This window comes from Alexandromys fortis, unplaced genomic scaffold, assembly GCF_014885135.2.
Source record: "Alexandromys fortis isolate MF-2015 unplaced genomic scaffold, M_Fortis_MF-2015_v1.1 scaffold_57, whole genome shotgun sequence".
Taxonomy (NCBI): Eukaryota; Metazoa; Chordata; class Mammalia; order Rodentia; family Cricetidae; genus Alexandromys; species Alexandromys fortis.
Window position 1 is genome coordinate 7,291,205 of NW_026067941.1, and position 15,360 is coordinate 7,306,564.

The 15,360-nt window shown below is 44.0% G+C and overlaps 1 protein-coding gene across 5 annotated transcripts in view; it reads right to left on the reverse strand.

The window, feature by feature from the left end:
* Hipk2 (homeodomain interacting protein kinase 2) overlaps window positions 1-15,360 on the reverse strand; it is a 193,168-nt gene that overhangs the window by 35,454 nt on the left and 142,354 nt on the right. For 3 of the 5 annotated variants that reach the window (XM_050147929.1, XM_050147928.1, XM_050147930.1), the window contains exons 7-9: window positions 11,299-11,461; window positions 5,556-5,763; window positions 4,582-4,703 (exon numbers count right to left, since the gene is read on the reverse strand). In XM_050147929.1, coding sequence (XP_050003886.1) covers window positions 4,582-4,703; window positions 5,556-5,763; window positions 11,299-11,461 — 493 coding nt within the window. The remainder of the gene's footprint in view (window positions 1-4,581; window positions 4,704-5,555; window positions 5,764-11,298; window positions 11,462-15,360) is intronic. The other 2 variants (XM_050147932.1, XM_050147931.1) reach the window with 1 other exon arrangement.

The following is a 15,360-nucleotide window of genomic DNA, read 5'->3' on the forward strand; positions in this document are numbered from 1 at the left end:
TCAGATGACTCTAGTTTGTATCAACTTGACATAAAACTAGCCAGTACTTATGTGTCCACCCATCACTAATATATATGGATCAACACACCCACACATCATACACACACAAAAATAGAAGTACCAACATCTATGTAATAAGAATTTTGCAAAGAGGAAACAGAAAATATTGTTAAAGAAGAAACAACAACAAGAACAAAACTCAGAGTCAAGGCGAATAGGGAAGTCCAGGACAAAGCATGGGAAAACAGGAAAGCACGAAGTTGTAAGTCTTGAGACCTCTGTGGACAATGACTGTATAAAAGGTTTCATAGAGACAAATAATACACTGAACTCAGTATGTTCAACCTAAACACGTCAAACACAGAAACCTCTTGCAGCTCTAGAATGATCTGAGACTCAACAATAAGGTAACCCAGTGGGAAAATGAGAGCCATACAAGGAAGGAGATGTGGTGTATTATGAAGCCCATCAAGGGCGATGTTTTAAGATCGATAACTATACAAACAGTATGAAGTAGCTGAATCACAAATTATTTTGGAAGAATGGCAGAATGAAAGAATGAGGAAGAGAGACTGATGGCAGCAGGAGGGTTGGAGGGCTAAGGTTTTATTATACAAATGGGAAGTCAGCTTAGAATAAAATCTAGAAGAATCAAATGAAAAACACTATAGAAATGTTACTTATATAGATTTACATAATGAATGGTCAAGTTAAAGGTTGTTTTGGGTTAGGAGAAATTAAAGGTGGGATAGAGAAAGGACTATATTTTCTTTTAGTAAAATGTGTGCTGTCATATAAGTTAAAAAATTATGTACTTGTATTATTTTGAAAAAGGATGAAATTTCAATGTCAAAACTCACATCCTCAAAGACAGCCAGCAAGTGGTGCACCGGGTGTGTGCACACAGATGACCTAATTCCCATGATCTCAGTCAGTACCTAAACGTACTCTATGGAGAACACAAACACAATGGCCTTATTTGGAATCTGGTGTGGGTGTTACCTCCACGAAGGTGGCATGAACAAACCTACTTATCTGTTAGCAGCTTCAGTGCCAAGTGAGGTAGACGTAGATAGCAAGACAATTGCTGCAAAGACTGACTGTTGAAAATGCCACCATTTAGAGTGAGAAGCGCTGGGTTTCAGTAGAGTGGATAGTTTATAAAGAAGTCACCTGTCCTCAGGGAAATACAGGGACCTTGGCCATATGACTCAATTGGCCAAGAAGACAAAAAACTCCTCATGGAAAGTGGAGTCTAGAAGGATCTGTCATTTCTGAATTTCTGACTTGCTCTTGTTAGTGAGAAGGAGTTCTGGATCCTGCTCCTTGAAGAAAGGACTGAGTATAATGTGACCTCAGGCAGCTGTACCACCGTCTTTCCACTTTGACCTGCTCCCTCACAGTTTCTCTAGTAGCCAGCATGCTGACTATGGCTCTAATCTTGGGAGGGGAGGCCACAGACCTTTCAGGAAGTGTCAAGAGTTTCTTAATAAAGGGTTTCTGTAAAGGTCACTCCTGTGTTGCTAGCTGTGCATGTTTTAAATAAGAAATGTGCCTTCGAAGTCTTTGCATGTGGACACACAGGTCTCCTATATCCGTGTTAGCAGGCATGTGCTGTCCCAGTCTACACACCTGTAGAGTCAACAGATCCCTGGGTGAGGAATACTCAAGTTGCTTCTAATAGTTCCTTTTATAAACACTATATTAAAGTATCATATAACAATTAAAATGCTATACACATATATTTTTTGCTGTTGTCCACTTTTCCAATCACAGATTTAGGTTAAACCAATGTGAAGCTTTACAACACTAGGCTCTTTTCATGAGAGCAGAGGGCAGGACTCTTCCCCACTCTGATTAAAGGACTGGGACGAATTCAGAAATGCTGAGCCTGTTGGTTCTACTCCACTGAACGATGAGGAATGCCCCTGTTAGCTAGCAAGCCATGCTTAGTATTTCTAACAGAGCTCACTACTAGTGTATTTGGATTCAGTGTGCAAATACAAAAAAGGGTCTGTAATTACTTTGGAAAGTACACAGGGAAATCTACAGATTCTGGGCTCACTGGGAGGCTGGTTTGGGCTTCTGACACTCAGATAAAGGGTGAACAAATGTCTTGGCCTGAGCTGATCTTTATGTAGCTCTTCTTTGATTTATAGTGGCCTTTTTTGAACTCCTCACCAAAGAACTATGCAACAACAACAATAAAGGAAGTTAAAAGGACTGTAAAGAGGAAGGGACAAGCCCATTTTAAACACTGGTCCTCTGTTAACACCCTTTCGACAAGGCAAGCACAGCTTTGTGTGTCACCAATCGATGGGGCTGGCTGTCACTTAAGCAGTGTTAGTTTAGATTAAGAATAAAGAGATGCAAAGGTGGTTAGTATCAATCTTAACCATTCCAGAACACAGAAGAGGTGGCAATATCCAAGTTTGTAGGGGACTGTTTGTAGCCACTGTGAATTCAAATTAGATAAGGGTTCCTTAAGAAAGGGAAATCATGTGTCATTTCTCATTCATGAACACTGACTCAAAAATACTAATCACAGTAGTTGCAAACAGCTCAAAAAGCATGTCATCATATCAAGCACAACATGATCAGAGTTTATCTCATAAATATAAGGGTGATTTAACACTACAAAATCTATTAATGTAACTTGCTACATAAACAGATTAGGGAACAAAATTATATGGTTATCCAAATAGATGAGAAAGTATATTTGACATATACAAAATTTATTTAAAAATTGACCTATCTCAGAAAAAAAAAACAAAAAAATTAAAACATGACAAACTATCTCCATTAAATAGTTAGAAGAAATACAATGCCTAGTAGGAAATAGCTACAACAATTTCCCTGATTTCACCTGTTATTAAACATGATTTACTGCTCTATTCAGCCCAGGATATTTGAGCAATAGGAAAAAGTGCAAGGATTGAAGAGCAAGAAACAAAACTATTATCTGCAACCAAAAGGAATTCATAAAAACAGAAGGCTAGCTTGATGACCCAAATCAGTTCTATTCCTATAGACTGAAAGCAAATGAGTACAAGTATAACTAATAAAATCAACAGCAACAAAACTGTAAAATATTTATTATTTATTTTTATGTATATGACTGTTTTGCCTGCATGCATTTCTGTGCACTATGTGTGTATCTTGTGCCCGCAGAAGCCATAAGAGGGAGTCACAAGATCCCCTAGAACTAGAGTTATAGAGGGTTGTGAGCCACCATGTGGGTGCTGGTTTTTGAGCCCAGGGCCTCTGGAGGAGCAGCCAGTGCTCTAACTGCTGAGCTATCTTTCTTACCTGATAGTTAGTTGCTTGTTGTTGTTGTTTTGTTACCAACATTCTTATGTAGAAATGATGGTGAAGTGGGTATGGAAAAGAAAAGAACCAGAACTAGAAAAGACCAGGGCATTCCCTACCAGATATCAAGACACAGATGTTATGATGAAGACTGGATATTTAGAGGCCAATGGACTACAAGAGAGCCAAGAACAGACCTATGCAATCGACTATCTATAAACTATTTTCTACATAGAAATCACTTCTATAAACAAACCGTTTAGGAAGCTACCTTATTTAAAAGTAAAGTTGACACTAACAGGTCAAGGCATCCTAGATAGGAAGTGGTCTAAGACAGTAGGAAAATACGGACATTCGGGTCATGTCTAGTCATGTCTAGAGTGTGTCCTGGTTCTGACATCTTGCTGTTGTGTAATGCTTTTGTTCTGAGACAGGGTCTCACTGTGTAGTGTAGGATGGCCTAGACTCACGATGTAGTCTAGCATGGCCTTGAACTCACAATTCTCCTGCCTCAGCCCGCGGAGTACTGGTAGGACAGACTTTGTGCCACCCTGCCTAGCTGCTGTATGGCTCTGAGCAAATCCCTGTTTCAGTTTCCTTACTTGTCCCAAGTAGAGATAGGTATCTTTCTGTATTGTGGGATTAAAGAAATTAACTGTAAAGTGCGTGGCATTAAAAACAGTACAATTGTATCAGAGTTCGAGTGTCTTTCAGGACTGACTTCTGGTATTGCACCAGCACTGTTACTATAAACTCGTTACATATTTCCCATCATTTTTCATCTTTGTGATCTCATTCCACAGTTAGAACACCTTTATGGATTGAAAGGAAGGTTCCAGTCCATAGCTTCTGCAAGTCGCCTTTTTTTTTCAGCTCTAAAAATGAAGGGATAATCTCCAGGGCTTTGGCTATAAGAACTACTTCTATTTTACAAGAAAGAAATTGGAGGCAAAGAGATGTTAACTGACTTGCCTTAGGTCACTGAGAATTACTAGCAGATTTAGGATTAAAACCCAGGTCTCCTCGATGATTTGCTTTGCAAAGGTAAAATACTAATTTCCCTAGACTCTCTGTATCTAAATCTCTTCTTGGAATTGTCACTAGATACTTAGGGAGGTAATTCACTCAGGGATCATTTAGAATATTACTGACATATTCCACTGCCTGGGAGCTCCTACCTCATTACCAGGGAGGGAGTCAGTAGAGATACATGTCTTTTGGAAAAGCATTGACATGGACAATGGGAATATGAGCAATACAGAAGAGAATTACCTGAGCAAGCAGACCTGGTTGAATCTGAAGAGGCTGAGCTCCTGGAGCTTGAGTGACGATGGGAACAGCATTTTCCATCCGCACTGAGTAGCCGGCATGCTTGGAGGGAGAGGCCTGCAGGCCTGTTTAGTACATGGGTGAGGGACAGGAGGGAGGTGAATGACTGAAGGATGAAGAGACCTCTCCTAGCCACTGAGTTAGCTTTAATGCTCAGCTATGGGATACTTTCCTTTTAGCTGCTAACTTAATGTAGTCTCCTACTCCCCACAAACACACCTCTCCAAAGTTAAACTATGTGAGGTCCAAAACAGGACAGATAAAATGATAAGCCACAAGAGGAAAGCAACGGCTGAGTGTCACAGCAAAGGACGGGGGGACAGCGGCGGGCTCTCTCTGGACTGTACAGATGGAACCCGAGCACTGGTGTACATGCTCACGTGGGCGCTTTGCAGAACTCTGTTCTTGAGCTTTCCGTGTGAAGTATGATGAGGTACACAGTCATCTCTAACTGCTTAATGTCCACAGGAAAGAAGCTCTGGGATCGAGGCCAAAGGGGAGGAGGCCCAGGGAGGCACTTTTCAGACAAATTTCTATTCTCCACATGAAGTGGGCCTATGCTGGCTGTCAGAGACTGGCAATTTTCTACAGATAACGTTCAGAGAGCATTTCACGCAAGGGAAGCTGGAGCTGACATCAGCATAACAATGGAACCAGACAATGCGCCTCTTCACAGGCAGCTGGCCAGGGCCACAGCTTCTGGCAGGTGCTGAGAACAACAACAAATGGACTTGGTGCTGGAGCGCAAGGTGCATTGTTTCTAGGCTGGCAGCGCTGGGAGAGCAGCCTCCACCGTCAGTGACACTAGCGTTCCTATGAACGGAAGCAGGAGGGCTTTCTCCCTGACAGTGGGCATCCCAGGAAGCAGTAGGGTGAGAACCCTAGAGGTGGTCCTGCAAGAACCAGGTCGGCCTTACCTTGGAAGCCAGGGGGACACACGATGAGAGCTTGCTGGAAGGGGTCTGGCCGGGCACAAATCTGGGCTGTTCCCGTCTGCAGGGGCATGCTCCGCTGGGCCACTGCGGCCATGGATGCCGCTGAGGGCTGGTAGAGTGTAGATTGGTAGTTTAGTATGGAGACTTCGGGATTGGCTAAGGAAAGAGTGGCACTGGTGGAGGTGGGAGCCTAAAGGAATGATGGGGATTAAACAAAAATAAACAAAAATAAAAAATGAGGGAGGTGGTAGGTTGGGAGACACAAATCTAAATCAAATAAATGAATTTAAAGGAGAGCTAACATAAATCAAGAGCAAAAAAGCAAAAAGAAGGGCAGGACTCCAGCTGAATGCCTCAGAGGAAGGCAGGCACCTGCATTCTCACATTTGTGAGACCCACACAGCTCACTACTGAAAAGCTAACTTAGTCTAGAAAACTTTTGCTCGAGGGTGTGGGGATGTAGGTCAGTTAGTAGAGTGCTAGTCTAGCATGCATGAAACCCTGGGTTCAATGCCTAGCACTGCATAAAAACAGCTATGGCAATCTTGTATCTATTTTGCAATCTCTGCACTCAAGAGGCTGAGGCAGAAGGATCAGAAGCTTAAGGTTATCTTAATACTACGGTAGTGACTTTGAGGCTAGCTAGGGCTGTATGAGCTCCTAATCACTCCTCTCCACCAGGGGAAAAAAATAAACAATAAAAAAATAAAAACATTGTTTAATTAAAGTCTGCTTCATCCCAGAAGGCCAGGTTTGGGTTGAGAGCCTTTGTGTTCCTTGGATTCTACAGTGGGATATGATATGGGAGGGTGGGAAAAGCCGAGCCTGTCTTTCTTCTCCTTGTCCCAGCGAGGCTCCACCTTTGCTCATCCTCTCCTCCCCTTGGATCCAGGTAGTCTATACTTGGGAGGACAAACAGGGTCCTGGATAAACAGGTCTCAGGACAGAAGCCCACGCACCAGAAGGGAAGCCTAGGCAGAGTCCTGGAAGGAGATTCTTGCTCGTAACTAAAGACAGTGCTGCCTGCAGCTACCCTTGGCCTGCTGTAGGACACAGCTACTGTAGAAGCAGCACATGGCAAACATCTGGATCTATCTTTGGAAACAGAACTTCCAACAGAAACAAAGCTGTAGAAGGAAAGCAAACTCTCTGTTGGGAATGCTTATATTCTCTCCTTAGCAAAGAGAGGCAGAGGTTAGCAATGGCTTCAGACTGAACATGGTCTAGGAGCTGTGCTGTAGAAGAGAGGTTCTCAACCTGTGAGTTACGATCCCTTTGGGAGTCACATATCAGATAGCCTGCATATCAGATATTTATATTGCAATTCGTAACACTAGCAAAATTACAGTTATGAAGTAGCAACAAAATAATTTTATGGTTGGAAGTTCCTGTTACAACATGAGGAACTGTATTAAAGGGTCAAAGCATTAGGAAGGTTGAAAACCACTGCTCTAGAGATTGTAAGAGCTATGGGATAAGGAGGAGGTGGACTGTAAGTAAATACTGGACACACATGTAAAGAGAATTTCAAGAGAAGGTCAAATTTCATAAAAAGGTCAAAGTCTTGTTTTCCTTTTTTTTATTTTGTGGTGCTGGGGAAATCAAACAAACCCAGAGCCCTGACTGCTCTAGGCAAGTCTACTACCGAGCTACATCTTTAGCCCTGCACAATTTGTTATGCTTAAATTTTGTGCTGAATTTTAGTACAAGATAATAAATTTATTTGAAAATGATTACAAACTCCTATGATACACTTAATTAGATCTTGAGCTGCATATTTTAACTGTGTATGCAGGTTCAGCATTCCACGCCATGCCTCCTGGAAGTATGGGGGGGTGGACACATGTGCACACATAGGAGCCAGTTTCTATGTACTAACGACATAACACCCATCTCCAGTCTTCCCCACACCTTTATTTTCCCTGGCTGCTCAGGCCCTGAAGGTCCCCTGCTTGAGGCCATGGCACTAATGTCTCCCCATTTGACTGCATTGTCCCAGCCTCCAATCAGTCACTGTTCTGATGCCTCTGCTTTCCAAATATCCCTAGGACCACTGGCTTTGCTCATTTGTTCTCCGGTGCCCACCTCGGACCTTTAAGTGCCTGATTAGTGACAGCTTGCCCTCTACTTCTCTTTTAATTCTTGGGCACAGGATCATTCTCTCTCTTTTAATTTTAAAAATTGTGTATGGGTGTATTGCATGTGTATGTGTCTATCTATCTATCTATCTATCTATCTATCTATCTATCTATCTATCTATCTATCATCTATCTATCTGTGTACCATGTGTGTGCCTAGTGTCCACAGAGCCAGAAAAGGGCATTGTGGATCCTGAAACTGGAGTTACAGATGATTATGATTATGAGACACAATGTAGGTCTAGGAATTGAACCCAGGTCATCTGAAAGAGGCCATCTCTCTAGCCTTGGATTATTCTCTCTTAAAGACCACTTTGCACATCAGCACCCTGTTCTGCACTTAATCATCTGCTCATAAATTCCAGCAGTGGCCTCATGAATGTGGTGTATGCATCTTGGCTCAGTACTTTTTCCTTTCTATAGACCCTCAGTTATCTTCCTTGATAAATGTCATCTACCCTTTTCTTTGGGACAGATTAATCTACTTGCTGTTTTCTTAGCTTTCTATGAGCATAGGCTATTCATCTCATAGGAATCCTCTGAAAAAACTCAGAGAGAACTCTTAGCCTTTGTGCTTTAGGGCCAGCCGGTATGAGGGCTTCGAATTGGAGCCTTCCCTGATGGTGCACGTGTACAGAAATCTGTGGTTGTGTGGCTCAACTTCCGCCACAATGTGCTGGGCAGTGTAGTCAGCATCCTGACTGATGCCTGCTTGGGGGAAGGGCCTGGGCTCTACTTGTGGTCCTCTGCTTGCCTGCCTTACATGGCCTTCATGTGTGTAGCCTGAATCTGGACCTCTTTTAGCTCAAGTTTCACCATGGAGATGACGAGCTCTTTGTAGACTCAAGGAAAGAAAAGTGAGACGCAGATCCTGACAGGATCACCAGTCCCCAGTGTGAGCAGCAGCAGCTGACAGTTTCCCTCAGTTTCCAATGCTGCTATGGATCAGCTGGTGGAAGTGTGTGTGAAGGTGAGAGAGACTTTTACTCTGTCCTCCGAGGTTCTGACAGAGCGATCGCACCTGTCTGTGAGAGGCAGCGAGGACTGCTGAGAGCTATCCTGGCTAACAAAGACAAATGAGAAGACAAAGCAAGTTCACTGGAAACCTATGTTGCAAAGATGGGCCAAGTGATTCTAGATGTTTAAACATCTTACAGTTTGACATCTGTAAGACCAGGATGTGAGTCTAACCTGTAAGCCCAGTTGAAATTCTTGGGAGAAGGATATGCCCTAAAATGAGATACCTTGGAAAAGTTAGTAAAGTGGCTAAACCTATGGATTAAGCCAAGAACACCCAGGGGAGGTCTTTCCCTTCAATATGTTACTAACAGTTTTGTTTTATTTATTTTTTTTTTTTTTGAGACAAGGTTTCTCTGTATATCCCTAGCTGTCCTGGAACTTGCTCTGTAGACGAGGCTGGCCTCAAACTCAGAGATCCGCCTGTTTCTGCATCCTGAGTACACCATCACCACCTGGCTACTAACAGTTTTTCAATGTATATAAAAATTATGGCATACTGAGCACTTGGAAAAGATCCTATATATCTGCTGGATATATGTTAAGAGCAACACAGAACTAGTTCCATGTCCTTCCACTAAAACAGAACTGTAGATGTATTTTCTTGCTTCTAAACTTCTGAATGTTTAGAATGAGTAGAAAAACTCCAAGGAGCTCAGAGAAGGAACACAGCACTGGGTCACTAATGAAAAAAAGAAGTCTTGTTGGACTTAGAGAGCGATACCATCTAGAAAAGTATCTGGGGACCCCCACAGGATTCATCAGCGCATGTGTTTCAAGAGTGCATGCAGACCCTGATACAGACTGCTGGCGTCAAAGGCCAACCCTATCTCATATGTACCAGCAGGCAGCCTTAGGAAGAGGACTAATTGCCTTGTGCCTCCGTTTCTGCCTCTAAACTGCCAATGATAATACCTATTGCACATGAATGCTGGGAAGACTGAATGATGCCATGCTGAAGAAAGTCTGACACAATAAATGTTTACTGTCAGTAACGTTATCAGGGGAGGGAAAGCATGCCTTAGAGCTTAAATCTGGGTTATAATGGGAAGAACTTGCTTTTCTGACAACAATTCAAAGCTCAGATGATGGAGAATTTGTTCTCAGGATCATGCTTTTGTAGGGCAGCATTTCATTTCCCCAGTGCTCAGGCCACCACCATTACACTAAGTTAATGGCCTTTTCTACTTTAGTCTGACCTGGCCAGCTTTGCGGGTCTCAGAGCCATGGAAAACAGAGGTGTTCTTATTTGGGACCTGCCTTTGTGTTTTTCAGTTTTGGTGATATTCTTTGGAATGGGTATGGGTGTCCTAGCACAGGAAACATGGAGGTGACCTTTTCTGATATGGTCAGGGATCTCCAGTCTCAAGCCTATGAATATATCCACAGAAAGGCTGGTGGGGCAGGGGGATTCACATGACCCCTGACACATGATCAGAGGGGTTCCTTTTCCCGTGAGCCTTCTTAGATCCTTTGGTAATGGAAGGAAGAGACAGATGGGGACAGAGGATTTGAGGTTAGGGAGTTAGAATCAAGAGTCTACTAAGGAGACTTATGGGAAAAGCAAGCCTCAGGGTAATGAAGAAAACCTTAGTGACCGCTGGTTGAGAAGCCCTAGATGCAAAAAAGCCTTAACCTCAAGGCTGGCAGACAGCACCAAAAACACTGACGGCCTCCAGGGGGCAGCAGATTCCAGACGGCGCTGAGTCTGAGCAGAGGAAGTGCTAGAAACTGGAAGTCAAGTTAAGAGGAACAGCAAGGTGAAAGGGAAGAGGGCTGATCAGGGGTCAGGGAATCATCAGTGACAGGACCTGCCAACTAAAAGTAGACACACAGGTGGTGGCATTCACACATTAGCTTTACGTATTTATTTCTCTTCTCTGAAGGTGTGTGTATGTGCTTGTGCACAAGAGACAACAACACACAGGAACACCATCATCATTACAGGTTGATACTAAGACTGAAATGTCTGAGAATACTTCTTTGGGGAACTCATGAGATTGGAAGATGGGAGTAACAGTTCAAGTCTCAGATTCTGGAGGCGGGTGAATTAGGGTGGAGAGATTCTTCATTCGGTACCTATTTCCTGAGCCTCATCTGTATTTCAAACATTCTATGTTGCTGAGTCTTCCAACCTGCAGAAGGTCGGGGATCTGTGTGAAGGAAACCTCAACTTCCTGTATCCCTTGGGTAATGCTAGGATTCTGGTGACAGACCCAAGAGCTGGCTTTTCTATGGCTTAGAGAATGGACAGGTTTTACTGCTGCTGAATAAAGACCATATGGACACAGGGGTGCGGGGAGGGACTCATGCTGGTGCTAGAACTTTTTAGCAGGCTCCATTTCCACCTCAGCTCAGAGGAGAACGGGAAGAGGTACCATCTCAGGAAGCAGGAGTCAGAACAGAGAGCCCTGTGACCTCTGAAAAAACTAACCAAGGAAGCAAGTACTTCAGCTTACAGACCTTAAAGGATAACACTGGGAAAGCTGCCCGGGTCTGGTAGGGAAAGCCTGAGTCCTGATGCCCACAGTGACAGCCCTGCCCATCTTCCCCTGGTGTCTGCCACTCACCTGGTTGTGGACAGTGGTCAGCTGGTTGTTAAAGGTCATAGTCAAGTTGGTGGATGTGCTGGGGGCCACGTGCGTGATGAATGGTGTTTTGCTCTGGTTCACTGTGTCATACATATTCACCCGGCGCTTGCAAATCTCCATGTTTTGGAAACAAGATTTGACACTGTTTATGCAAAAGGTAGAGGCAGAGACACGGGACAAGAAAGAGGGTGAGATGGGGTAAATTGAAGGAAAGGAGAGAAAACAGTGAGAAAAGGAGAGAATGGTTAATCCAGCAAAACAAAGCAACGCTGTAGCTTTCTTTGGCTTCAAAATCCTGGCCTTCTCAATGTCTGCCCATGGAACTGTCAGCACTGTGTGAGAGAAGTCCCCACTGTCTCGTTGCCCTTCCCCCATCCTGGATGGACAGGTTCCCCATATCACAGACATGCTGCATTTTATCTTCCTCCGTTACTTTTCCACCTCCAACTGCACTGCTCATCATCAGTGTCGTTCTCACTCAACAAGATGACTCTCCAACCAAGGATATCAAGGAGCTGCTACAACCTCCTTCCACCTTCCTTAGAGCCAACTTGTCTACCCCCAAATCACGCCCCACCCCCTTCTAGCGACCCTCGGCTACTTGCACCATCTAAAGGTCAGCCAAGTAATTCTCCCACCCAGGGTCATGAATTTAGGCAGCCGGTTGGCTTCACTGGAACCGGCCAAGCAATGAAAATAATGATTACTAATTTTCACTGAGAGCAGTGGTATGTGCTGCAATCTCCATTTCAGTCTTACACCACCCACAAGACAGAATTATGATCATTGTCTCAATTTTATAAGTAAAGCCATATGTTTAGGACAGATAATTTGCCTGAAAGAGAATTACTGACTAGCAATTCACTCCTACCTCCACCTCTCCCTCACATACACATTCCTAGCTTCCTTAATCCTTCCTTTCGTCTCTGTGTGTAATTCTTGTCTAGTTTCATGAAGTAGAACTCTTTCCCCCTTTTCTTCCTTCACTGTCTTGGTGAATCAAAACCAAACCCCTAACAACAAAGTATTAAAGCAGTGTAGGCACAGTGTAAAGGCCGCTGGTGGCCTTGACCCTTCCGGCTCCTGAACACCCACCGCGTCCTGCTCCATACTCTGCTCCTAACACACTACCTCTTCTGTTAGCTTCACTCTCCTCAAGCGCTAATGCTCAGGATAAAGCCGCATTTAATCTACAATTTAAAATGTCTATTGAAATAACTGAATATAAACTACAGGTCTGTTCTATTTTGGACTAAACAGGTATTTGTAGGCTATCCCAGAATATGCTTTTTAAGAAAGATACCTCCCAAATTTCAGAAACTGAACATGCACATGACCTAGAGATTGCTACTTCTTTCTAAGTTAATGACTATCACACTGGCTGCTCGATACACAATGCATAGCAAACAAACCGAAGGTCTAGAAAGAAGAGAAACCATATCCACTGGTAAACAACGCCATGCCCACCACAGCTTCTGGTGCGCACCTCAAGTACTGCTGAGCGCTTTCATCCTGAGCAAAGACAATGAAATCATGCTGCATGCATTCTTTTTGGAACGTATTTAAAGCACTCAGTGATTTTGTGATGGCTCAATGCTTGTCTCCAGACTAGAGTTTCCTCACTGCAATGGGTTGATCTTGACTGTTAGGATGAGACGAGCACTTCTACTTTGGGTCAGTTTACAAGAAGACTGGCTTTAACCATGCGCACACTAGAACCTGGCTGGAGAGAGACGAGTGCTTTTGCTTTCACCTGCAAAACCTTATGTTAGAGCAGCTTAGGCCCAGCCCCAAGGGTCCACAGGCCTGCAAGCTTGTTCTTCATGGTCTTCTAAGAACCCACAAAGAGTCAACCCACTCTCACATAGACCCAGGGATGGCCTGTCTTTCTTTTTTAGGCTGACCTTCCAAGTTCTAAATTGTCATGGCTCCTTAGTGAAACTCTATGGATGCTCCCTTACTGAACACAAAGAATAGGGACCTGCTCATCTAACCCCCAAGTTTTTTGGGGTGACTGTTTCACTGGCTTAAGATGGCCAATAGGAGCTCTCTGAAGAATCTGCCTCCCCGATCCCCCACTTCACTGTTTCCCCATCATTTAGCTTTATTCCTAAAGATAGAACGCTGGCTTTGTGGGATAGACTGAGACTTCCTTAACTGCCTCCTGCTATTGAGAAAGGCACAGGTGTTATAATTTGGAAGGGCTGGGTGCAGGGTCCTTCTTTACACTGGAACTTGGCTGTTCCACGCGTGCCCTGAATTAGAGCTATCGTCTGGGTCTTGCAGTGCAAGTTGACTTCCTTCACTGACTGCTATGGAAAAGAACTGACATAGAAGACACACTTCAGGAGGCTGCAGCCCACTTGTCAGGCTAGGAAAGGTTGGGTCCAGCCTGGAGACTCAGTCCACTCTAATTTTGGTCACAGTACTGGTGACTATGGGCTGAGAACATCTGTCTCCAGGCTCTTCTCTCAGCAGTCCTAGGGACCTGTGGGAACCACCGCTTTGGGGAGCACACTACTTTCCCAGCAGAAATGCAAGGATGGGAATCTATGCTTTCATGCCCCAGGCACCTCAGGGTTCAGGCTGAGGTGATATAACCCATTTCCCATCCACAAAAGACCTCCTTCCTCTCTTTCTCATTCACAGAGAACTGAGCCACCAGAGTGGTCTCCACTCCAAGCTATTTTCTGACCACCCAGGAATACTTCAGTGGCCACACAGATGACCTGTCAAACACCTACACTTCCTGCCTCAGGACCTTGTTTTCCACCTCACCACTCCTTCTTTGGGCCCTCAGACTGGACTATTAAGTCTCAAGGGCAAGCATCCTGTTTCCTTGACCTCATTCTCCACCCATCTGCTGCACTTAACTATAACTATTATCAGAACTATCTTTAGAGTTGACCAGAGGGCACAATTCATTGGAATCTAATGAATTTCCTTCCCCTCAGGTGAACCTTCCACAGCTTCCATTTGGGATTATAATTACCATATCACCAGCATCATCAACTTCCTCATCCGTTTGTCTTTTTCTCTTAACAGCCTGGCAGCAGCTCAACTGGACAAACTCAACTGTTTCCTCTACGCCTTTGAGTAGGACGGTCACTTATAACATCAGTTCATGCTCAGACTCAAATGCTCAAAGCTCTTCCTACCTTCTTCCCTCTTCCTCAGCCTTCCAAGTGTTGAGATTACAGATCTATTCCACCACACCCAGCTTCCTCCTGTATTTCTCTGGTTTGCTGTCACCTTCTGCTCCAGTTACCTACTCTCTGTTTCTCTCCTCTCTCCCTTCCCCTCTTTCATAATTTCTTTCTTTCTTAACATTCTATTTTGCATATGTATGTATGAGCATGTGTATGTTTGTATATGTGTGTATATATGAAGGCCAGACGTTGACACAGTATCTTCTCTTTTTAATTCTTAAAAATATTTATTTATTTTTATTTATATGTATGTGTGTGTGTGTGTACATGCATGAATGTATGTGCATTGTGTGTGCCCGAAGAGGCCACAGGGCATTGGATCCCCTGGAGCTGGAGTTACAGATCGTTGTAGATCTGATGTGGATTCTGGGAGCTCAGCCCAGGTCCTCTGCAAGAGAAGTAAGTGCTCTTAATTGTTGAACCACCTCTCTAGCCCCCAAGGGTCTTTTTTTTTTAATTAAAATTTTTTATGCGTATAGGTGTTTTGCTGTGTGTTTGTCTGTGCACTATATGCTGTCTGGTGCCTGGGGAGGCCAGAAGCAAGCACTGGATCTCTTGAGACAAAAGTTATAGACAGTTATGAGTTACCATGTGGGTGCAGGGACTTGAACCCAGGTTGTCTAAAGAGCAGAAGGGCTCTTAACTACTGCGCCACCTCTCTAGCTCCCCTGAGTGCCTTTCTTGACTACTCTTCAAGTAGTCTAGCTAACCAGCTTGCCCCCGGGATCCTCTATCTTCGCCTCTTGAGCTCTGGGATTATAGGCAGACCGCCTGGTTCCCAACCCCAGTGCTCACATCTGTGTGGCTAATGCTTTATCCTGAGCCACCGCTC